Genomic DNA, 23955 nt, shown 5'->3' on the forward strand with positions numbered 1-23955 from the left:
TTACACCATCAGCTCCTCTAGTTCTCAGACCCTTGGCCTCAGACTGAATCACACCATTAGGTTTCCTGAATCTCTAACTTGCAGATCAAAGATTCTTGGCCTCCATGACTATGTGAGCCAATTCTGCATAATAAATCATCTTTTCTATACACCTCTGTCTGTATCTGTGGGGAGTTGATTCCAGGACCCTCGGTGTATACAAAAATCCTCAGATGTTCAAGTTCCGTATAGAAAACCTACTTGCACCCTCCCATATATTTTAATTCATCCAGAGATTTCTTGTAATACCTAACACAGTATAAATGTTATGTGAATAGTTATACATACAATGTAGAGACTGTGTAAATAGATGTCAGAACAGATCATATTCAAGTTTTGCATTTTGAAACTTTCTAGAATTTTTTTCTAATATTTTTGATCCGCTGTTGGTTGAATCTGTGGACACAAAGCCCGAGCATAATAAGAGCCAACCCTGCATGTGTGTGTCTCCTACTGGTTCTGTTCTTCTTTCTCGGCTGCGTCAGCTCTTAGTTGCGGCACACGGGGCCTTTCATTGCAGCACATGAGCATTTTGCTGCAGTATGCAGTCTTCTCTTTAGTCGTGGCACAGAGGCTTAGTTACCCGGCAACATGTGGGCTATTAGTTCCCGGACCAGGAATTGAACCTGAGTCCCCTGCATTGCGAGGCAGATGCTTAACCAATGGACCACCAGGGAAGTCCTTAGTCTACTGATTCTGTGTGTCTGGAAAACACTGATCATACTCCTTTAGGTTCCTTTCTAAGGAAATGGTCTTTGGGGAGTTTTCGGTGATGACTGTAACCATCTCCTGAGCAAGGAGCCATGTCAGGGCGAGAGCAGAGTCCAGGGCACAGCATCTTGGCTCACATTTTCAGTTAGTACAACCAACCCAACCTTCTAGGCAGATGCGGGGAGCAAGGGTCTGTCTCCTATTATTTAACTGTTTTGACACCTCCTTTGAACTTTGCGTATGTCTACAGAAGGAAAAATTCGACCGACTAGAAATTATATTCACAATTCAGTTATTTAAAGCTCACTTTAAAAAAACAAACTTTCCATCCTCGACCCATTAACCTCAAGCAAGGAGATGATCCCCTGACAGTGTCACACAGCTGTTTCTGTGACCTTGAGGATGTCCATATGTCACAATGGGTGGCCACACTCATCTGCTCAGCACTTCCTCGGCTCTGGCATGTGCCAGGTGCAGGGCTGGGCATGGGGTCACGGGGTGAATGAGGCCCTGCCCCTGGCCCCAGGCACACAGATTCATGATCGAGTTGGCCACCTAAACAGAGAACTGTAAAGCCAGTGGTAAGTGAAAACACAGAGGAAGGAAAATGAAGCCAGTCTGGGTTTGGCAAGGAGGGGCGGGGGTGAGGTGGGAGGTGGAGAGAGGGTCAGAAAAGAGCAGGACTGGGGACAGATGGCAGCTGCGTCCATGGCTACGAGTCAGGTCAGGACTTTCAGGCCTCCAGGAGGCCGTGGGAAGCTGGCCCCAGGGGTGAGGCCTGAGCCCACACAGTCTCCCTCCTCCCTTGGAGCCCTCTCTTCGTCTCTGCACACCCTGCCTTCCCCACCCATGCCCTCAGACTGCTCTGCTCTGACCACGCTTGGCATCCCTTCTCCTCCCTCTCCCCAAATGCAGCCTTGAGCGTTACAGCCTCAGTAGAGATGAAACTCTGAACACCGAAGAGATCAAAAAAAAAAAAAAAAAAAAGGCAGGGAAATTTCCCTCCCGTTTTCCAAAACCAGCTCACAGGGACAAGCTGTCTCTTGGGCCCAAACTGAACGATGGGAATAAATGAACCAGTCATGCGGGCTCCCACCCGAAGCTGCCAGATGTCACCTCCTCCCCCTGTCCCAACAGGCCTGTCAGTCCTCAAGGCAACTATTCATCCAGCCAGTGAAGGGCCTGAGCAGGCCCAGTTCCCTGGGGACCGTCCGCAGCGCTCAGAACAGTCAGCACAGGCAGCTCTCCTCAGCCATTCCCTCGGATGGAATTGTCCCCTCTGATCCACCCCACTCTCCCCTACCCCAGCATCCTTCCTTCCTTCCTATGAGCTGCTTTAATGTTTCAGGTGTCGGAACACCCACAAGTGTACCGTGCTATTGTGAATAGCACACAGCTTAAGGGTGCTGACCCCGGGGCAGTCTTTCCAGACTGGCCCCAAATCCTGTTTAATCTCTTTGCCAGTTCCCTGAAGAAGAGGCGGGGCAGGAAGCCCCACTATTGCTGCCTGGCTGTTCTTTGGTATCAGAGGAAGCAGAATAGAAATATTTGTAGGTGCAGTGATAGGTGCAGTTACAAGATACTCCAAAGAAACTGTCCCTCCTCCTCTAGGTTGCTGAGTAGAACGGTGTCTCTCTTCTTTGCATTTCCATCTTTGGGAGCCCAGCTCCTGCCTTTGGGATTCCAGCCTTTGGTCAAGTGCTGCTGCCTTCACCAAGGGGACCAGAAGCAGGCAGAGGTTTCCCCTGGAGCCTACACCAGGTACTGATTCTTTCCCGTTTCTGAAAACACTGGCATCATCCATCGCCCTTTCCTAAAGCACTGAAGCTGCCTCCCACCCCATCCCCTGAGACCCAGGGCCGCAACAAACTCAACTGTAATCATCACAGCAAAAATGTTCATGGCCACGTTCTCCCTAATGGGCTCGGGCAGGGCAGGGCTGGTTCTTCTGGAGATTGCTTTAAGCATCAGAGATCTGTCTTGTCGGTTTGTTTTTTACACTTGCTTTTGGCGTGGGACGGCAGGGCTCCAGCTGTGTAACTGTTAAGCATCTACTGAGCCCTTGCTCTCAGGCTTTCCCGAGTCTTGACGTGTGGAGGACACAGAGATGAACGTGACGGGCCCTGGACTCCCCAGGAGCTTGCCCTCCAGGCGGAGGGTGGTGGGAGGAAGACCGGAGGAGTAACAAACAGCTAATGATCTGAGAGCTCTTCCTGGGGGGCCAGGCTGTCTCGTCAACGCCGCAAGGATTAACTCATTCTATCCTCACATAACTCCAGGTGGTTCACACCATGCAAACTGTCCCCACATTATGTATGTGTATACCCAATACTGAGGTCAGAGGCCAGCAAGAAAGGCCTCAGTTCCAGAGCACATTCTCTTACCCACCATGCTGCACTGGGGGAAATAAAACAAGTACAACTAAACAAGATGGAAAATGATGCAGGCAGACCTCGGAGATGTGCTGGTTTTGGGTTCTGGATTCCAGCAAGAAATCGAATCTCGCAATGAAGAGAGACACATGAAGTCTTTGGTTTCCTAGTGCCTATGAAAGTTATGCCTTCAATATCCTGTAGTCTATTTAAAGTGTGCAGTAGCATTATATGTAAACAAATGTACATACCTTGATTAAAAACTAGCTTATTGCTAAAATATTAATACTAACCATCATCTGACAACGCAAGGTTGCCACAGACCTTCAATTTGTAAAAAAATGCAGTATCTGGCAAGTGCAGTAACGTGAGGTCAACCTGTAAACGCCATTTAGGAGACAGAGGGATGGCGTCAGGGAGGCTCTGAGAAGCAGGAGATGACTCTCAAGGGAACAGAGTCTATCGTGGGAGGGCTCCTGCGCTGGGCTTTGAGAGAAGGCAGCTCTGAGGGAAAGGCCCGGGCCTTCGTGTGGAGAGAAGAACGACATAAACAGGCAGGGAGTGGGGAGGTGAGGGGCGCGTGTGGGGAAGGTCAAAGAGCAGCGGCAGGAGTCGAAGGCCCTGAGAGAGGGGCGGTGGCGGAAACAAGTGAGGCTGGAGGGTGAGAAGCCCGAGTGCTGCAAGCTTGTGCTTCGCGGGTCACAGGGAAGCCGCTGACAGCGCTGACTGCAGCAAGAGCAAGTCTGCATCACAGTTCTCTTTCAGGAAGGCTAACCCAGCGTGGCTTTTAGAAGGTTAAAAAGATGAAGCATGGGGCTTTTAGGGCAGGGAAACTGTTCTGTATGATACACAATAGTGGGTATGTGTCTTCATACATTTGTCAACACCCGTAGGATACAGTCAGCACAGAATGAACGCTGATGGAAACTATGGACTTAGGTAATAATGATGTATACTATTGGTTCATCAGTTTCAATGAATGCATCCTACTAACTCAAGGTGTCAATGATAGGAGAAACTGTGTATGATGGAGAGAGGCATATGAGAATACTCTGGACTTTCCAATCCATTGTAAACTAAAACTGCTCATAAAACATCAGGCTTATTGATTATAAACAAGATAAAGAAGACCTGGGACTTCCGTGGTGGTCCAGTGGTTGAGATTTCGCTTTTCAATGCAGGGGGTGTGGGTTTGATCCCTGGTCGGGAAGCTAAGATCCCACATGTCTCACAGCCAGAAACCAAAACAGTAAAAAGAATTAATATTGTAAAAATTCGTAAAAAATCTTAAAGGAAAAAAGAAGCTTTGTATTAAATTAGCAATATAATTGCATTCCCCCCAAAAATTCAAGTTTTTAAAAAGCAGTTATTTCGCTAAAAAAAATACAACAAACCAGGCAGAGAATTCCCTGGTGATCCAAGGGTTAAGATTCTGTGCTTTTTTCACTGCAGCAAGCACGGGTTCAATCCCTGGTCTGGAAACTAAGATCTCGCATGCCAAGTGGCAAAAAAAAAAAACAGTAAATAAAAAGTAAACAAAACAAGAAACAGACTCACAGATTCAGAGAATGAACTAGTAATTACCAATGGGGAGAGGCAAGAGCGGACAGACAAGGTGGGGTAAGAAGGAAAATAAAAGGGTTATTATGGAATTACATGAAATCATTTATGTGAAACTTTTGAAAATTGTAAAGCATTATAGAATCTAAATAATCTTTCATTTCATTTTTAAAAATTAATTAGTTGTTATTCCAATGGGGGAACTGACTTTCATTCTCTGCTATAACGTTTCTTTTTCCTACAAGAATTTCAATGGTGGTGGTGATTTAGTTGCTAAGTCGTGTCAGACCCTTGCGACCCCATGGATTGTAGCCTGCCAGGCTCCTCTGTCTGTGGGATTCTCCAGGCAAGAATACTGGAGTGGATTGCCATTTCTTTCTCCAGGGGATCTTCTCGACCCAGGAATCGAACCCGGGTCTCCTGCATTGCAGACAGATTCTTTACTGACTGAGCTATGAGGGAAGTGCTAGAATTTCAATAATAAGGTCATTTTACAGTCATAAAGTCTACCCATCAGAAAGTGTCTAATATCTTCTCAAGACTGATGCGCTGTCTCTGAGCATCAGCACCAGCCAGGGCTGCTAGATGCCTTCCATGAGGTCACCGTCCTCACTCCACGCTCTGCTTTTGACTGATGCCACAGACTCATTTCCTCCTTAGAGCTGCTGAATCTGGTTGCGCCACACTCCCTACTCTGATTGTGTTACATAACCCACAGTAGCAAAGTGTGTTCCGTCATCAAGCAAGTGTGTTGATTACCTCATCAATGAAGTCTCCAGATAACCTGAGCAGAAGACCTATGATTATTGAGCACTGACCCTGGGCCAGTCACTACACCAGGAAAGTCGTTCCTGGGGACGGACGGACAGACAGATTCCAGGGCTGAGGAATCCAAAGAAAGCACACAGGAAGGTCGGTTAGGCATTTTGTTGAGAGATCAGGTCAGAGCCGATGTGTCTGTGGAATCCTCAGGTCTCTGTGGGCTCCTGCCTGCCTCCAGGGAGACTTCCTTGCTTGAAGTGTCCCCACAGCAGGGAACACAGAGATCTCTCCGCAGACCACAGGGCCTTTGGGGGCTTCAGAGGAAAAAGCAGTGGAACAGTCATCATCACACCTCATGAACTGGAGAAGTAAGATTGCCATGATTTCACAGAAATCCATTTTGTTCTCAGTAATCATTGCTTCTTTCAATGTGAAGCATTTCTCACAAGGACTCCATTAACCAGCTTGTCACATAACATTCAGTTATCAAGATTCATCCTGGTTTCACACCATTGGCTTGTTTATCTTTAGCAAATTTGCAACCTTTGCTATTGCTATTGGGTTATATTCTACTCCAATTCATTCTTTAAAAAGGAGCAGTGCCTCAAAAGTGTTCACTGAAGCATAAAATAGTGATGGAAACAGTAGCATCTGTCCTATAGATCAGAATAATCTTACAAACACACAGGTAATGTGGAGTGTCATTACTGGGTCAAGCAAATCTGCTGGTGTGATGATTTTACCAAAGTGGTTGAAACTGAAACTGAATAAGAGGTGCCACAATAAATACCTGAAATCTGAATTTGATTAGATCAAAATTGACTCTACAAGGCCTCCATGCAGTTATAATTCCCACTTGGAGGATACCACTGAAGTTTGTGAGTCATTCAACAAGCAAACACAATGACACTATTCTAATCAACCAATGGAGTTTTTCCCAGAACAAGTACAAACAGTGCTTTCAGGACAAAATTGATTAATTTCATTGGTAAACACAGAGTACCTTCTTACATTTCTGTTAAGAATTTATAAACTTACAAGTTAATCCCATGTTATGCTCAGAGAGAAACAAAATGAACTATCGACAAATGTTTTATCCAAGATCTTACTATACAAATATTAACACTATACCATGTGACAAAGCATTTCCAGCTGCAACTGTGAACTGTTGATATATATGTTGTATGTATACACCAAGAATAAGGCTACAGCAATTCTTTGTTCTCTTTGTCACTGAAAACTCCGTGAAAAGCCATTTCAGTGAGTGGGCTGTTGACTAAAATAGACACCCAGGTGTTCGCATTTCACAGCGCTGGGAAGTCCCGAAGGACAGCTGGGAGTCCCAACTGGGAAAGGGTCCCAGGCTGTGTGTCAACTCCATGAGTAAGACTTCAAATTGCAGCTTTGGGGGCTCCCATTTATAATCCCAGACTGCAAACATGCCACTCTGGTTTTTCTTTAAATTTACAATGCTATTTGTTTCACCTTGTGAATCATAAGATTCCTTAGACCCTGGGGAACCGGCCAGGTACCCAGTGGCTTAAGAAACTCCAAGACCCACTCCCTTTCTTATCTTAAATGCCACTTACCTTGCTGGTAACAATTGGTGTGCTTGCAGCCAGGCATGTAGTCCAGGCAGGATCCTGGCAAGGTCAGAAGTCAGTCAGAGGCCAGCTATTCTACTTCTGAAGCCTGAACAAGACTACCTCCATTTTAGTTTCCCTAACAGCACCCGCCTGTGCTCATTGCCAGATCAGCATCATGTTTTAGATCAGTGCCAGTAGAATAAGAATGACAGTCACTTTTGTGAGCTTAAATTTTCTAGTAGCCACATTAGAAAAAGTGAAAGAAGCAGCCAAGATTGGAAATCCCTGATGATCCAATGGTTAAGACTTCAGGCTTCCAATGCAGGGTGCATGGATTCAATTCCTGGTTGGGGAACTAAGAACCCACATGCTATGTGGCGTGGCCAGGGAAATTTTTTTCTAAAGATACAAACAAAATTAATTTTAGCATATTTTGTTTAACCCAATACATCTAAAATAATGTACTTTCAGCATGTGACCAACATACAACTCATGAGTGAGGTTTTTTGGTTCTTTTGTTCATACAAGAGAACATCTCAGTTTGGACTAGTTACATTTCAAGCACTCACACCCAGAGCTGTCGGCTACTCTATTGGAGAGGTGCAGAGTTAGAAAATACTTCATAAGCAACTAAACTCACCAGTACTACTCATAATACATGTACCTAGGAGAATAGATGGCAATCGCAACAGCCGTGTCCAGTTTCCTGCAAACACAGGCCATGAGGCTAGTCTTGACAGCCACTGGGCCATGTTGCATCTTAATTGCATAAGGTGTTATTTGCCTCTGGTCTTAGTTGTGTGAGGTCTTAGCTGTGTCAGATCTTAGCTGTGTCAGCAAGATCTTCGTTGTGCAGACTCAGTAGCTGCCACAGGCAGACTTGGTTGTCCTGTGGCATATGGGATCTTAGTTCCCCGACCAAGGATCAAACCCATGTCATCTGCACTGCAAGGCAATTCTTAGCCACTGGACCACCAGGGAAATTCCTCAAAAAACATTCTTAGAGTAGGAATTGTTAGATATTGCATCAGTGCTTCATTGCTCTCAATGGCCTGTCACATGACTGGGTACATAAGTAACTATATACAAGAAGACAGTCATGGGGTGATCTTGATATCACTTTCTCCTCAAACAGGAAGTCAGTCACATCTCTAACGGTATTATTTTGACATTACAAGAGAGACACATGCTTACAATTAAAAAAAGAAATTCAAGCAAAATGCAAGATGATAATAAGAGCAAAAGCTTGCTTTTCATCCCATTCCTACTCACTTCCTTCTGTTGAAATTTTGTCCTTCCAGATGATTTGCTACGAACTGACATCTATGTGTGTGTTGATATATTCACTTAATATACAAATATATTTTCTCTCCTACATAAAACACACATACAGCTTTTTTAAATGTGTGGAATCACATTGGACAATTAGCATTATATGGATAAAACATTTTAACAGTTTGTCTCTCCACATGACTGCCAGAGTGTTCTTTAAAAAATATAAGTCAGAAGCTGTCACAGAACCTGCAACGGCTCCTGGCTTCCCTCTGAGAAAAGCCAGCTTCCAAGACCATGAGGACACATGGTCTCCTCTCTGCCTTCTTCCCCTCACTTCCTCACTCTCCTGTTTGTCTTGCAACCTGCTCTTTCTCCAGGCAGAAGCATACGGCCTCTGCCCTGGTTGCTCTGTCTGGAAGTTTCCCCCACAGTTACCCTAAGGGTTCACACCCCCTACAAGTCTTTGCTCAAATGGTACCCCAATTATCTCCCTTGATGACGCTATTAAAGTTACACCCAGCCCATGGCACTCCCAATCCCCTTGACCCTGATCTATTTTGTTTTCTTTATAGCACTTATGGCTTTCCCATTTATTAATTCATTTATTATATATACGATTTTCTGTGTGTCTCCCCTGTATGTAAACCTCACAAAAGCAGAAACTTTTTGTTTGTTTGTTTGCCAATGTATATCAAGGACTTAAACAGTGCCTGGGGCGTAACAGGTAATTAATAGATATTTGTAAATGTCTTAGAAATCTTTCCTTATTATTTGCACACACAGTCCTTCATTTGTCTTTCCTAAGGCATAGTCAAGTACCTGACACATTGTAAAGTATTTGGTGAATTAAGGCATACCATAAATTAAAGCCAAAAAAAATCAGTCAAGAGAGGAGGGAAGGAAGGAAGAAAAGAGGGGAGGAGAGAGAGATTGAAAGAAAAAGTTGTAAGGAGTATTAGAGGCAAACTTCCAATAAACGCCACCTTGTGGCACAATAGTACAGTCAGGATCCCTGTGCAAAAAGGAATGTTTAATTGTGTGAATATGGTGAAGTAATATTGTTAAAGACACACATTAACATGGTCGTTATAAAGAGATTACATGCAAATAGTAAATTTAGGATAGGTTTTATAAAAAGTAAAAATAAAAAATAAGGGCAAGGAAACCAGAAGATGACTGCAATAGTCCAAATCTGAAATCAATCAGGTTTCTTATTAGAAATTTTACACATTATTTTAATGTGTAATTTTCTAATGTAAATTTTACACATTTACATTAGAAATTTATGAGATCATTAAAATGAGTTTAGGAAAAATAAGGAAGATTTTAATTAATTAATTAATTTGGCTGTAATGGCTCTTAGTTGCAACATGCAGGATATTTAGTTGTGGCATGTGAGATCTACTTCCCTGATCAGGGATTAAACCCGGGTTCCCTGCATTGGGAGCATAGTGTCTTAGCCACTGGACCCCCAGGAGAGTTTTAAAAACTCAATTTCAAAGCAAAGGGGTAGTTAAGAGTTGAGATGTATGAAATGAGGACATTAAAAACAACATTAACACTGATGATGAGGAAGCCACTACTGCCTTCAAGAATTCAATTTGGTTTCATTAGTCAGGGTGGAAGCTAAATTCTGAAGATTAGATAATGAGAATATTATAAATAGCAAGTACAGAGAGGCAAAGGAGAGAGAAAATTTGAAGGTTGGAGGAAGGATCAGAGTCAAGAGAAATTGTATTTTTTCCCAAATGGAAGAGATTTTACATGTCTGTAAAAAAAAAAGAAAGGAGCCCTTGGGAGTCATGAGATTGAAGATAAGAGAACAGTAGAGAAACAAGAAGGAGAAGTTATTTCCCCTTTGAAGGGAAGGGAGAAAGGAGAAAGAGCTCAAGAGTTATGGGGAGGATAAAATATACCAATGTGGAATGGATAAGGTTACAGTTAGATGAACAGAGAGAAGCTGGGTCTGATGGCAGATGGAGAGGAATTCCTGTGAGATGCCCTCAATCTTGGTAAAATCAGAATCAACTGTAGGAATTTCTGGGAATAACATGATAAATAAAAGTGCTAGAGAATCCTTACAAGGACTCCCTCCAGTTGCATGACTTGGCTCATAGTCTAAGTATGTTATGAAGTCAGCATTAAACTAGATAAAAGCATCATTGGCTAATATTCTGTTTTAGTGTTCTGAGTCCTGACCTGAGAGGGCAAGATCCTCAAAAGTAGGTTCAGCAAGAGAATTTCTTGTTCCACTGGTCTATGTTTCTGTTTTTGTGTCAGTACCATACTGTCTTGGGGACTGTAGCTTTGTAGTGTATCCTGAAGCCGGGATGGTTGGTTTTTCCTTCTCCAGTCTTCGTAAGATTGCTTTAGCTATTTAGGGTCTTTTGTGTTTCCATACAAGCTGTCAAACTATTTGTTCTAATTCCATGAAAAATACCATTCATAGTTTAATAGGAATTGTAGTGAATATAGATTGCTTTGGGTAAAATAGTCATTTTCACAGCATTGATTCTTCCAATCCAAGAAGCCTGGAGATAAATCCACGGACCTATGGGCACCTTATCTTTGACAAAGGAGGCAACAATATACAATGGAGAAAAGACAGTCTTCAGTAAGTGGTGCTGGGAAAATTGGGCACCTATGTGTAAAGGAATGATATTAGAACACTTCTTAACAACTTACACAAAAAAACTCAAAATGGATTAAAGGCCTAAGTGTAAGACCAGAAACTATAAAACTCTTAAAGGAAAACATAGGCAGAACACTCTGACATAAATCACAGCAAGATCCTCTATGACCCACCTCCTAGAGTAATAGAAATAAAAGCAAAAATAAACAAATGAAACCTAATTAAACTTAAAAACTTTTGCACAATGAAGGAAATTATAAGCAAGGTGAAAAGACAACCCACAGAATGGGAGAAAATAATAGCAAATGAAACCACAGACAAAGGATGAATCTACAAAATACACAAACAGCTTATGCAGCTCAATACCAGAAAAACAAACGACGCAATCAAAAAGTGGGCAGAAGACCTAAATAGACATTTCTCCAAAGAAGACATACAGATGGCTAATAAACACAGGAAAAGATGCTCAATATTGCTCATCATTAGAGAAATGAAATCAAAATCACAATGAGGGGAGGGGATATATGCATACCTATTGCTGATTCATGTTGAGGTTTGACAGAAAACAGCAAAATTCTGTAAAGCAATTATCCTTCAATAAAAAAGAAATAATTTTAAAAAATCACAATGAGGTATCATCTCATATCCATCAGAATGACCATCATCAAAAACTCTACAAGCAATAAATGCTGGAGAGGGTATGATTGAAAGGGAATTCTCTTGCACTGTTGGTGGGAATGAAAATTGATACAGCCACTATGGAGACCATTATGGAGATTTCTCAAAAACCTAGGAATAAACTACCATATGATCCAGAAATCCCATTACTGGGCATATACCCTGAGGAAATCATAATTGAAAAAGACACATGTACCCCAGTGTTCATCACAGAACTATTTAAAATAGCTAGGACATGGCTAGCTATTTACAATAGCTAGAACATTGTGTTGGTCATAGCAAACACCCTCTTCCAACAACACAAGAGACAACTTTGCTCATGGACATCACCAGATGGTCAATACCAAAATCAGATTAATTATATTCTTTGTAGCTGAAGATGGAGAAGATCTATACAGTCAGAAAAAATAAGAACGAGAGCTGACTAGCTCAGATCATGAACTCCTTGTTGCAAAATTAGGACTTAAATGGAAGAACATAGGGAAAACCACTAGCCCATTCAAGTATGACCTAAATCAAATCCCTAATGATTATACAGTGGAAGTGACAAATAGATTCAAGGCTTTAGTTCTGACAGAGTGCCTGAAGAACTATGGATGGAGGTTTGTAACATCGTACAGGAGGAGGTGTTCCAGACCACCCCAGAAAAAGAAATACAAAAAAGCAAAATGGTTTTCTGAGGAGGCCTTACAAATAGCTGAGAAAAGAAGAGAAGTGAAAGGCAAAGGAGAAAAGGAAAGATATACCCATTTGAATGCAGAGTTTCGAAGAAGAGCAAGGAGAGATAAAGCCTTCCTCAGCAATCAATGCAAAGAAATAGAGGAAAACAATAGAATGGCAAAGACTAGATACCTTTTCAAGAAAATTAGAGATACCAAGGGAACATTTCATGCAAAGATGGGCTCAATAAAGGACAGAAATGGTATGGATCTAGCAGAACCAGAAGATATTAAGAAGAGAGGGCAAGAATACACAGAAGAACTATACGAAAAAGATCTTAATGACCCAGATAACCACGATGGTGTGATCACTCACCGAGAGCCAGACATCCTGCAATGTGAAGTCAAGTCGGCCTTAGGAAGCATCACTATAAGCAAAACTAGTGGAGGTGATGAAATTCTAGCCGAGCTATTTCAAACCCTACAAGATGATGCTGTGAAAGTGCTGCACTCAATATGCCAGCAAATTTGGAAAACTCAGCAGTGGCCACAGGACTGGAAAAGGTCAGTTTTCATTTCAATCCCAAAGAAGGGCAATGCCGAAGAATGTTCAAACTGCAGCACAATTCCAATTATTTCACATGCTAGCAAAGTAATGCTCAAAATTCTCCAAGCTAGGCTTCAACAGTATGTGAACCAAGAACTTCCAGAGGTACAAGCCAGATTTAGAAAAGGCAGAGAAGCCAGAGATCAAATTGCCAACACTCGCTGGATCATAGAAAAAGCAACAAAGTTCCAGAAAAACATCTACTTTCTTCATTGACTATGCTAAAGCCTCTGACTCTGTGGATCACAACAAACTGTGGAAAATCCTTAAAGAGATGGGAATACCAGACTACCTTACCTGTCTTCTGAGAAAGCTGTATGCAGATCAAGAAGCAATAGTTAGAACCATATATGAAACAATAAAATGGTTCAAAATCAGAAAAGGAGTGCATCAAGGCTGTATATTGTCATCCTGCTTATTTATCTTACATGCAGAGTACAACATGCTAAAAGTTGGGCTGGATGAATTTCAGGCTGGAATCAAGATTGCCGGGAGAAATATCAATAGCCTCAGATATGTAGGTGACACCACCCTAATGGCAGAAAGTGAAGAACTAAAGAGCCTCTTGATGAAGGTAAAACAGGAGAGTGAAAAAGCTGGCTTGAAACTCAACATTCAAAAAACTGAGATCCTGGTCCCATCACTTCTTGGGGAATAGATGGGGAAACAATGGAAACAACGACAGACTTTATTTTGGGGGGCTCCAAAATCACTGTGGATGATGACTGCAGCCATGAAATAAAAGAAAAGAAAAGAAGAAGAAAAGCAATGATGAACTTAGCATATTAAAAAACAGAGACATTACTTTGCTGACAAAGGTCCAGTAGTTTTTGGTTTTTGGTTTTTCCAGTAGTTATGTACAGATGTGAGAGTTGGGCCATAAAAAAGGCTGAGTGCCAAAAAACTGATGCTTTTGAACTGTGGTGTTGGAGAAGACTCTTGAGAGTCCCTGAGACAGCAAGGAGGTCAAACCAGTCAATCTTAAAGGAAATCAACCCTGAATGTTCATTGGAAGGACTGATGCTGAAGCTGAAGCACCAATAGTTTGGCCACGTGATGGGACAAGCCAACTCATAGCAAAGACCCCCAAAGATTGAAGGCAGGAGGAGAAGGGGAAGACAGAGGGTGAGATGGTGGGATGGCATCACCAGCTCAATGGACATGAGTTTGAATAAGTTCCAGGAGATGGTGGAGGACAGGAAAGCCTGGTGTGCTGCAGTCCGTGGGGTCACAAAGAGCTGGACACAACTGATGACTAAACAACAAGGACATGGCAGCAATGTAGATGTCCATCTGCAGGTGAGTGGGTAAAGAAGCTGTGGTACATATGCACAGTGAAATATTACTCAGCTATAAAAAAAAGAATGCATTTGAGTTCGTTCTAATGAGGCAGATGAACCTAGAGCCTATTATACAGAGTGAAGTAAGTCAGAAAGAGAAAGACAAATGTCGAATACTAACACGTATATATGGAGTCTAGAATGATGGTACTGACGATCCTATCTGCAGGCAGCAAAAGAGACACAGATGTAAAGAACAGACACAGCCGCAGTGGGGGAGGCTGAGATGGGAATGACTTGAGAGAGTGGTATTAAGACATATATATTACCATATGTAAAATAGATAGCCAGTGGGAATTTGCTGTGTGATGCCGGGAATCCAAAGCTGGTACTCTGCGATAACCCAGAGGGATGGGATGAAGAATGAGATGGGAGGGAGGTTTAAGAGGGAGGGGGGCATATGTATACCTATGGCTGATTCATGTTGATATATGGCAGAAGCCATCATAATATTGTAAAGTAACTATCTTCCAATTAAAAATAAAATTAAAAAAGAGAGAGAATGTTTTGCTTATTGGTAATGGGAGAAGGCAGCCCTCCCGTGGTGGACGACTGCCCTGAAAGGCAAGTCATGGCTGACCACGAAACTCCAGAGGTTTCAGGTGAAGCAAGTTTGAGAAATAATTTTCTTTCCAGAAATAGTTTTCTTAGCTTTCCCTATCAAAAGGAAAGCACAATCAAGTCTTATTTCAGCAGGTTGGGGTTTGACAAGTATGTGAAGCCTCTGCCCAAAGGTAGGAAAGTGGGTTGGCATGTTGTGTTACATCAGCTTTGTTTTTTGTTTGGGGGCGGGGAGGCATTCTCTCTGGCCCTGCTGTACTGCTTGCAGGATCTTAGTTACCTGACCAGGGACTGAACCTGGGGTGTCAGCAGTGAAGGTAAGGAATCCTGACTGCTGGACTGCCATTGGATTCCCTGTTGATTCGTATGTTTTATATATATGTGTGTGTGTGTGTGTGTGTGTGTGTGTGTGTGTGTGTGTGTATCTGGGACTTCTCTGGTAGCTCAGATGGTAAAGCATCTGCCTACAATGTTGGAGACCCGGGTTCAATCCCTGGGTCGGGAAGATCCCCTGGAGAAGGAAATGGCAACCCACTCCAGTATTCTTGCCTGAAAAATCCCATGGACTGAGGATCCTGGTAGGCTATAGTCCATGGGTTTGCAAAGAGTCAGACATGACTGAGCGACTTCACTTCACTTCATATATATCTTTAGGTATAGATATAGTTATAAATATAGTGGACTTAGTAGTGACAATAATATATTAAGATATAAATCTATATCTTAGATATATATTCAGTTCAGTTCAGTTCAGTCGCTCAGTCATGTCCTACTCTTTGTGACCCCATGAATCGCAGCACGCCAGACCTCCCTGTCCATCACAAACTCCCTGAGTTTACTCAAACATGTCCATCAAGTCGGTGATGCCATCCAGCCATCTCATCATCTGTCATCCCCTTCTCCTCCTGCCCCCAATCCCTCCCAGCATCAGGGTCTTTTCCAATAGATATATGTAGATATCTTCAAATAATAAATATCCCAAAATGAGTATATATTCAAATAAATGTATATTAAAGTATATACCCTTCATCCTGAATTTTCCCACTTTGCTTGGGAAGAAGGAAGCACCTAACTGCTTTTGCTTCATCCCCAAATACCAAATGAGCATTCTGGACTCGTCTCTGACACTCCTCCCAGTTACCGTACCCACCGTTTAGCATACAAGTGTGCCCAAGAAGATGTTTTCTCACATACCCTACCTACCAACTGAATAATTCACTGGAATAATTTAAACCAAGAATTTAACTACCATGGGGTCTATCTCGTATTTATTGCTTTGCAACAATCCACTCAAAATGCAGCATCTAGAAACAACTGTAATTCATTACATGCCATGATTCTGGAGTTGGCTGACTCAGCTGACGGTTCTTCTCCATCTGAATTCATCTCAAGTTTCTGGTGCAGCTGAGGTCATCTGGGGCCATCATAATCCAAGATGGCCCCATTTACACAGGCTGGTGCTGGGTCTTGACTCCACATGGTTTCTCCAGAAGGGTAGCTGTATCCCCTGACGGGGTGGCTCAGGCCTCCCAGAGTGTGCAGTGAGACTGCAAAGCTCTTCAGTGCCTTGGCTCATGTTGCCAGTCAGAGCCAAGCATTAGGCCAGCCCACAGTCAAATGTTGAGCAGACTGTGCTGTCCTTAGTCACTCAGTGACGTCTGGCTCTTCATGACCCCATGGACTATAGCCCACCAGGCTCCTTGTTCATGGGGAAACTACAGGCAAGAATACTGGAATGGGTTGCCATGCCCTCCTCCAGGGGACCTTCCCAACTCAGGGATTGAACCCAGGTCTCCCACACTGCAGGCAGATTCTTTACTGTCTGAACCACTAGAGAAGCCCGGGGCATACTTAGGCACCACACCTCTTATCCATGAGGCTAATTGTAAATGTTCTGTGGCCATTTTTAGTCTCTCAAGAAGGGGTTAAACAAAATCCCATCTGTTAAGTGTCTCCCCTATATGGGGCCCAAAGCAAATTATTTCAAAACATTAATTATTGTTTTCATTATTGTTAGCCTTTTTTTCCTGAATAAAAAATATTTTTCTGGATAAGGAGGTAGGTGAGTTAATATTCAGAGGAACTGAAGTTGATCAAAAAATATAGACCTAAGAAAATCAAACAGTCCATATAGAATTCTTTGAACTAGTATTAAATGCCTAAAAATACATGTCACATAAAAATTTGAGGTGTTTCATAAAAAAGATTTGGTTGAAACATCATTAATTTGACTGACAGAGTAAGGAGACAACAAAAGAAATATTTAAATGGTATAAAATTTAAAGGTCTTATAAACTTCTGAAGACTTAAAAGTGTTACCTTTCTCTCTTTGTAGTTTATCTGATTTTTCATCTTTCTTTTGGTCTTCCCTTATTTTGATCTTTTAGGAATCAGAGATTCAAGTCAAGGCACAATGTCCTTCAATAGAGACATGGATCTGAGTAAAGATGGTGAGGAAGATGAATCTCTGACATGCTCGGTAAGTACTTAAGAGTACAGGACACTTGACATTCAAGAATTGTTCAAATCCCAACTCCTGTTTACCAGCGATAGGCCATGGAGAACACAAAAATCTCACTCCAGTGACTCACCCTTTATTGTCACAGCAAAATGCGGCACTTGCCTGCAGGGGTGCTCATGTGTCTTCATGGTGATGGCAATGCCTGTGAAGGAGCCCTGTGCCAACTTTAGCCTCCTTCCCATCTGCTGCTCCTGCAAGAGAGTTGACCAGGACTGAAGGGAAACTCGGCTGCCCAAGAGCAGGCTCTCACTTCAGCCTTGCTGGCCTTCCAAAGGCCTCAGAAGCCTGTTAGGAATAACAGGATTAGTAGGCAGGATACTCTAGGAACTTTATTTTTATTTTTTCAGTACAGGATTTTAGATGGAGAAGAGTACTCTGAAAGAACACTTACTGTCTTTTCTGCCAACAACCATTGTCAAACACTCCACAAACCCATGTGCTTTGGTAAAATATTCAGTGAATAAGGACAATTACAGCTTCCTTTGCTTGGCATTCCTGAACATTCGAGTCCTTGGGACACCAGGGTGAGGTTTTGATATTTAGATTAGCTCGGCTCCCTTTCTTCCTTCAAAAGAAATATGTTGTTCTTGAGTTGCTCAGTCGTGTCTGACTCTTTTGCAAATCCATAGAATGTAGCCCGCCAAGCTCCTCTGTCCACGGGATTTCTCAGGCAAGAAAACTGGAATGGGTTGCCATTTGCCTCTCCAGGGGATCTTCCCAACCCAGGGATCAAACCCCATCTTCTTCATTACAGGCAGATTCTTTACTGTTGAGCTGGCAGGAAAGCGAGAAAGGAATATAGCCTTACTCAAAACAGAGGTCACCAACGCCCACAGCAGTCTCTCTCCCTAATCACTCATAGAATTTTAAAGTAGGAAAGATATTAAAGACATTAGAATCCAAGTCTAATGGGCTCCTTTGAGTTCACAGGATTTAACAATGTGTTAAAATAATACCCTTTTGGGACTCAATCTATGATTTGACCCTCTGTCAAACTTCTGAATTCAACAAATTCGACCCACGATTGATTTTGTTTAGTTAGTTAGGCAAAGTTATCTTTCAAAGATAGATGTTTCTGTTTGTAGGATTGTTGTCCTATTTGTTCTAGGATTTTTGAGTCTACCAGACAATGACATTTTGATCAATCTCCTGATTCCCCACTTTTTTTTCTACAGCTGCCAGAATTATATGCATTTGTTGAGAATTTTAATAAGGAGAACAAGAAATTGAATCTCCTGAAAATGCACTCTATTTCACCTGGTGAAGCACAGAGAATGCTCAGTCAAAAGCATTTCCTGAATGGAACCGGGGGGACTGACGGGAGAGCAGATGACTCCTTACCTGTTTTCATGTGCAAGGTGGTGAGAAGAGAAGAGCGACCAGAGTCTATGACTGAGCTTCTGCACCGCAGCTTGCTTCCCAGGTCCCTCTCCCCCGTGGAGAGACTCTCCAAATCCCAGCAGAGAATCTCTGAGTATGGGATCCCTCCTCCCGTGCACACTTTTCCTTATGAGATTCTCATCAATCAGTCCAAATCCGCGTCAGTGGTCACCATACGGAAGAAGATTCAGAGCACCAAGATACTGTGCAGGCTGGCCATTCCCTGTGTCTCGCCAGAGAAGTTTATCTTTGAAGAGAAAGCCCCTACATACTTCCTCATCGATCCAGGTAATCTAAACAGATGAGGCCATGTGGAAGAAAATGAGTGGACTCTGACTGCAAATTGCACCTTGGTTCCCAGAGCGCTTGATTCAAGGGAGACATGCAGTTGTGAGTTTCAGGGCTGATGCACCCGCTGCCCACAGGGATGGGGGAAATAGAGGGCAGAGAATCCAACTCTGAGGGCCACGTCTCAGATTCACCCGTGACGGGGTGTGCTCCGGAGGCACAGCATTTAAACGTTTGTAAAGGGAGCCACTTAAACTTGGACTCTATCATTTCCAGGTTGATGAATAAGTCAAGTATCTATGGAGCAATGGCTTCTGTTTCTTAAGTATTTTACCTCAACTGCAGTTGGAGGGTTTTAAAAATATTTTTTTCACCAATGTTTATCCTTTCGTTATTATTGCATCTCTATCAGGGCTATCAACAGGACACAAACAACAGAAAGAAACTTCATATCTGATTTTTTTCTTCTTTCTTATTTCTTTCTTTCTTCTTCTTTTTCTTCCTTCCTTCCTTTCCTCCTTTTTTTTTAATGGAGAGTAGAGGGAGCTCTGAGTGAATGAACTCTAAGTGAGCCGTATCCGAGTTTTGAATAGGGAGGTACCCATATAAAGCCAAAGACCACACAGAGAAAGTTTAAAATGTTATAAAACATACAATGGTTACTTTTAGCAAGGATAGGGTGTCTTCTTAAGATTTCCATTTTCATTATGTAAGCAAGGAAAGTAATATCTTGTTATTCTCTGTAGCTATAAAAATATGTTAAATCAATGGTAAAATATTTGAGACCCTCTGAAGTAAGTTCTTGACTCAAAACCAGCAAATATTTTGGCGCCTCCATTGTTCTATTAAAAGTAGTGTCTGAAGGAACATATTTAAAGAAATGTATTGAGTACTCTGATCATGTTTGGTCCAAGATGCTGGAAGAATCTTTGCTGTAATTCCCTGCATTGATGTCTTGACAGAGCCTAATTCAGGTCTCAAATTCCTTTGCAGAGTCACACTTAGTATGCTATGGAGATCAGGCAGAGTAGAAATTAGGAAAACTGTAGGAAAGTAGATAGTCCACAAAAGTACATAAGTGAGGTATGCCCAGAGACTAAAAAGCATAGAAAGTACTGAGAATCAATAAGAAGAATTTGCAAAATGCCTACTAAAGAAGTGCTGAAGGCTTTGAATGTTTGATAGGTCTGAAACATTTACAGCTTTGCCACCCATAGGGGCCTAATTGTCCTTTTCTCTGGAGTTCTCTCATCTGCCCTTTCAGACTCTGTGTTAAAATCTCTCTTCTGCCTCCATGAATTCATTTCCTGAGATCTTGGAGGCAGAATCTCTGAGACATGGCCTGTCTATTCAAGGAATACACATGAAGCCAAGTAGGCATCCATATGAGGAATATCCAGTAATTACTTAGGTTTAATTGTAACAGTTCATCTTTTGCTGTTCTATATTGCTTGCTATTGCTATTATTGTATCAGTCAGCCAGTCCCTAAATCTTTCTCAGTCCAGGAGAACTTTAGGGCTCCTGATATACCAATGAATATTATAGAACACATCCTTACTAGCTTCAAGAACCGGGGGAGGAAAAGGGTGTGGGTGCTGACATTTTCTTCTTCTCTTATCACATGAGATTCTCTTGCTCTAGCTCTGGATAAATCCTATAGGACTATGTAGACTAGACATGTGTTTTATGAAAAATAACAAAAAAATCAAATGAGTTTTTAAAAATTTTTCCATCTGGAGGCAGACAAGGGCAAGAGCAATGCTTTCTGGTGTTGTCAAGAATCCGTGCTCCCCATCTTTTTGTGTGTGGTTTTTGTCTTCATGGCTAAAATTGTATATACCTCCAGGTGCTATGGATACATTTCAGGGAGGAAGCAGAGCTAAGAGCCACACTGGCTACTTCTTCCTCTTTTAATAGGAAAGCAATGCTTCCTCAGAACATCCCTTCTCAGGTGACCTCTCCCCACATATTCTCGGCCAGAATTGTGTCCAATAGCCACCCATTACTGCAAGCAATGCTGGTCAATAGAGATCCTAGCTTCCCATTTTCTGAGGAGAGGAAGGCTGAAAAGGATTATACTCGATATAGAGTGAAACAACCCATAGTGTCCACCACAGATCACGACATAAAGCTCTTCACTAATAAATATCATGCATTCTATGACCTCACCTCTTGAGAGTCCCTTGGACTGCAAGGAGATCCAACCAGTCCATCCTAAAGTCCTGGGTGTTCATTGGAAGGACTGATGTTGAAGCTAAAACTCCAATACTTTGGCCACCTGATACGAAGAGCTGACTCATTTGAAAAGACCCTGATGCTAAGAAAGATTGAGGGCAGGAGGAGAAGGGGTCGACAGAGGATGAGATGGTTGGATGGCATCACCAACTCAATGGACTGAGTTTTGGGTAGACTCCAGGAGCTGGTGATGGACAGAGAGGCCTGGTGTGCTGCAGTTCTTGGGGTTGCAAAGAATCAGACACGACTGAGTGACTGAACTGAACTGAATGACCTCACCAAATATCCCTGCCCTTCCTGCTATTACAGGCCTGCTGAGATCTTGTCAAATTCCCTCAACCTTGGCAGCTGGACCCTAGGACAGGCTGTTGAACACTATGGCCAGATCTGAATTAAAGAACAGCCCCTGGCCCCTGTCTCCTACTTCAGGCATGTGTAGAATATTTATACAGACTTCCTATCTCGCAGACCTGGAGAAACTCAAACCTTTCCCAGGGATGGGGGCCTGACTGGGGCAGGGGCAGTATCTCGGCCATAGGTGACCTGCTCAAATATCACCACACAGAGAAGATGCTAGAGTCAGCCCCGAGAAACAGACCAGCCTGCCTGCTTGTTTGCTTGACCCATTTTCTCCTGGTCTCCTGATATTCCTTACACCTATTTGCTCTTTGGCCTCAGGTTTTACACCCAAGTCCCTGCCTAAGATCTTGCTTTTTTATTGTTCTTTTTGTTTTTAGCCATGAACACATCCTTACTAGCCATGAAAAGAACTGAAGGGAAGGGAAAGGGCAATGGCTGATGAGGAGGGGACTGCATAGTAGATGTTGGCCTGAGTTTTCCATGGTTCATTGCCTCCATGAAGAGGTTGAAACTAATGATGCCCTAAGCCGGCAGGTCCCGAAAGTGAAGGGAAAACAACCAGATTCTATCTAAACCACTGCCCCTTTATACTCAGGGCTCACACTAGTGTCTTGGGAGAAATGATACTAACAAATGTACTGCAATCAGTCTTTCCACTCACCTCAACCACACATTAGGGTCCTTTTCTATGCCCTGTAGACCTCTGTACTCTGGTCTCTCAATTCACACCAGAGGAGACACTTCTACCTGTGATGGCCCCGCAGGGTCCACTCCAGCCCTAGCCAGGCCCACTCTATTCCCCACATGGAGGATGGCTTTAGATGAGATGAACAATATAGGTTCCTCCTTAGTTTACAAAACTTCAGAAACAGCTTTCTTCAGAAAGTTCAGAAACACTAGGGAGACGGGGACTTGAATTCATCAAAGGTTCATTCTGTTCATGAAGCATCTCTAAGTAACTGAGGGTTAAATAAGGCCATTGTGTGATTCTTTGAAAATATGATTCTTTTCAGCAAAACAATTCATGGATCTAAGGGATCTGGAATGGAAATTTTACAAGGGGCTTGTGAAGTGGAAGCGCTGCGTTTTGAATGAGCTTGTGGACATTAAGAATGACAGCGAGAAGAGATTTGTGGGGAGCCAGCAGTTGCAGCATCCTCTTTCCCCACCTCTAGTTCATAAGTCTCTGGTCATTTATCCTCAAGTTGATTACCCAAAAACACTATCGCCTTCTTAAATGAAATATGTAGTTCATTAAAACATCTTGGATAGAGATCTTCCTTTTGAGAGCAGTGAATTTATACATGAAAAGCAAAGAAGCAGCGGCCCCATGGAAAATAGGAGCTGAGTCTATAAAATATGCATGTAAGGTTCAATATTAAACCATTATTATGGAGTAAAAGATCGAACTTGATCTGCTAATATAATGCCTGGTTTGGACTGGTGAAACCCATCTGAACCAGGGCTGAGGTCATTTAAATCATATGAAAAGAAGAGTGCATATGAAGCTAAACTCTCAAGCAAGAATAGCTCTTAAAATATTTTAGGCATATGAAGAAGTCCATTATCATAAAAATAGAAAATTCAACAAATGGAAGAATTGACAACTGAAGTTATAAAGATCATTCTGAGGACTTAAAAAATAACACGCTAACTGCTCGAAAACATGAGGAAGGACCTAGCATGTATGAAGCAAGAACAAAATTTGAAAAAGAACAAATTGGAAATCTTGGGAAAAAATATTTGTCTTTGAAAACAAAATAATAATAGTGATAACCCTCAATAAATTATCTTAGTGGCATACTAGATAACTTAAAGAGAGAGGATTAATGAGTTGGAAGATAGCACTAGAGAGAAGCTTCATAGCACAGTAAGATAAAGGGGAAGGCTATGAAAGAAGTTAAAAGTAATAGAGTGTAGAGTTAGAAGTTCAGAAATATATCCAATGTAAGTTGCAGAATAACATAGGGAGACTGGAAAAGAAATGATGCTTGAAAATAAATGACATCATTTTCCAGAAATGAAGAAGCATGTGAAATCTTGAATTGAAAAATCTCACTGAGTGATTAGCAAGAAAATAAAAATAAATCTATAATAGAAACACTGTAGCAAAATTAGAGCATTAAGCCAGAAAGGAAAAGATTATCTGCATAAGAGAGAAGATGGATAACATACAAAGAAATGACAAATCAATAGTGGAACTTTCATTAATAGAAGATGTCAGAAGGTGATGGTGCCATATACTCAGAATCCTGAGGAAAAACAGTAAATCTGGAATTATCTAACCAGCTAAACTCTTTTTAAAGAGTAGGGATAAAAATAAATACATTTTAATACGTATGAGAGCTAAAATCACTTACTATCCACAATCTCTTACTGAAAAACTAT

The 23955-nt window shown here is 42.2% G+C and overlaps 1 protein-coding gene across 2 annotated transcripts; it reads left to right on the forward strand.

Annotated features, from left to right (window-relative positions):
• The first annotated feature begins 1187 nt into the window (after window positions 1-1187).
• C31H9orf153 (chromosome 31 C9orf153 homolog) lies at window positions 1188-22842 on the forward strand. 2 transcript variants are annotated; one of them, XM_020889378.2, is made up of 5 exons: window positions 1188-1331; window positions 2362-2511; window positions 17170-17261; window positions 18479-18971; window positions 22581-22842. In XM_020889378.2, the coding sequence occupies exons 3-5, from the start codon at window positions 17196-17198 to the stop codon at window positions 22802-22804; spliced, it is 783 nt and encodes a 260-aa protein (XP_020745037.2). In that variant the 5' UTR covers window positions 1188-1331; window positions 2362-2511; window positions 17170-17195; the 3' UTR covers window positions 22805-22842. The 2 variants fall into 2 exon arrangements, with proteins under 2 accessions (XP_020745037.2, XP_070315630.1); XM_070459529.1 differs by lacking the exons at window positions 1188-1331; window positions 2362-2511 and adding an exon at window positions 3760-14180.
• The last annotated feature ends 1113 nt before the right edge of the window (window positions 22843-23955 follow it).

This window comes from Odocoileus virginianus, chromosome 31 (genome assembly GCF_023699985.2).
Source record: "Odocoileus virginianus isolate 20LAN1187 ecotype Illinois chromosome 31, Ovbor_1.2, whole genome shotgun sequence".
Lineage (NCBI taxonomy): Eukaryota > Metazoa > Chordata > Mammalia > Artiodactyla > Cervidae > Odocoileus > Odocoileus virginianus.

Coding starts and splice junctions, on each gene's coding strand:
- C31H9orf153 (XM_020889378.2), top strand. CDS start 17,196: ATGTCCTTCAATAGAGACATGGATCTGAGTAAAGATGGTGAGGAAGAT. Junction 17,262..18,478: donor ATGAATCTCTGACATGCTCG/GTAAGTACTTAA, acceptor TTTTTTCTACAG/CTGCCAGAATTATATGCATT. Junction 18,972..22,580: donor ATACTTCCTCATCGATCCAG/GTAATCTAAACA, acceptor GATTCTTTTCAG/CAAAACAATTCATGGATCTA.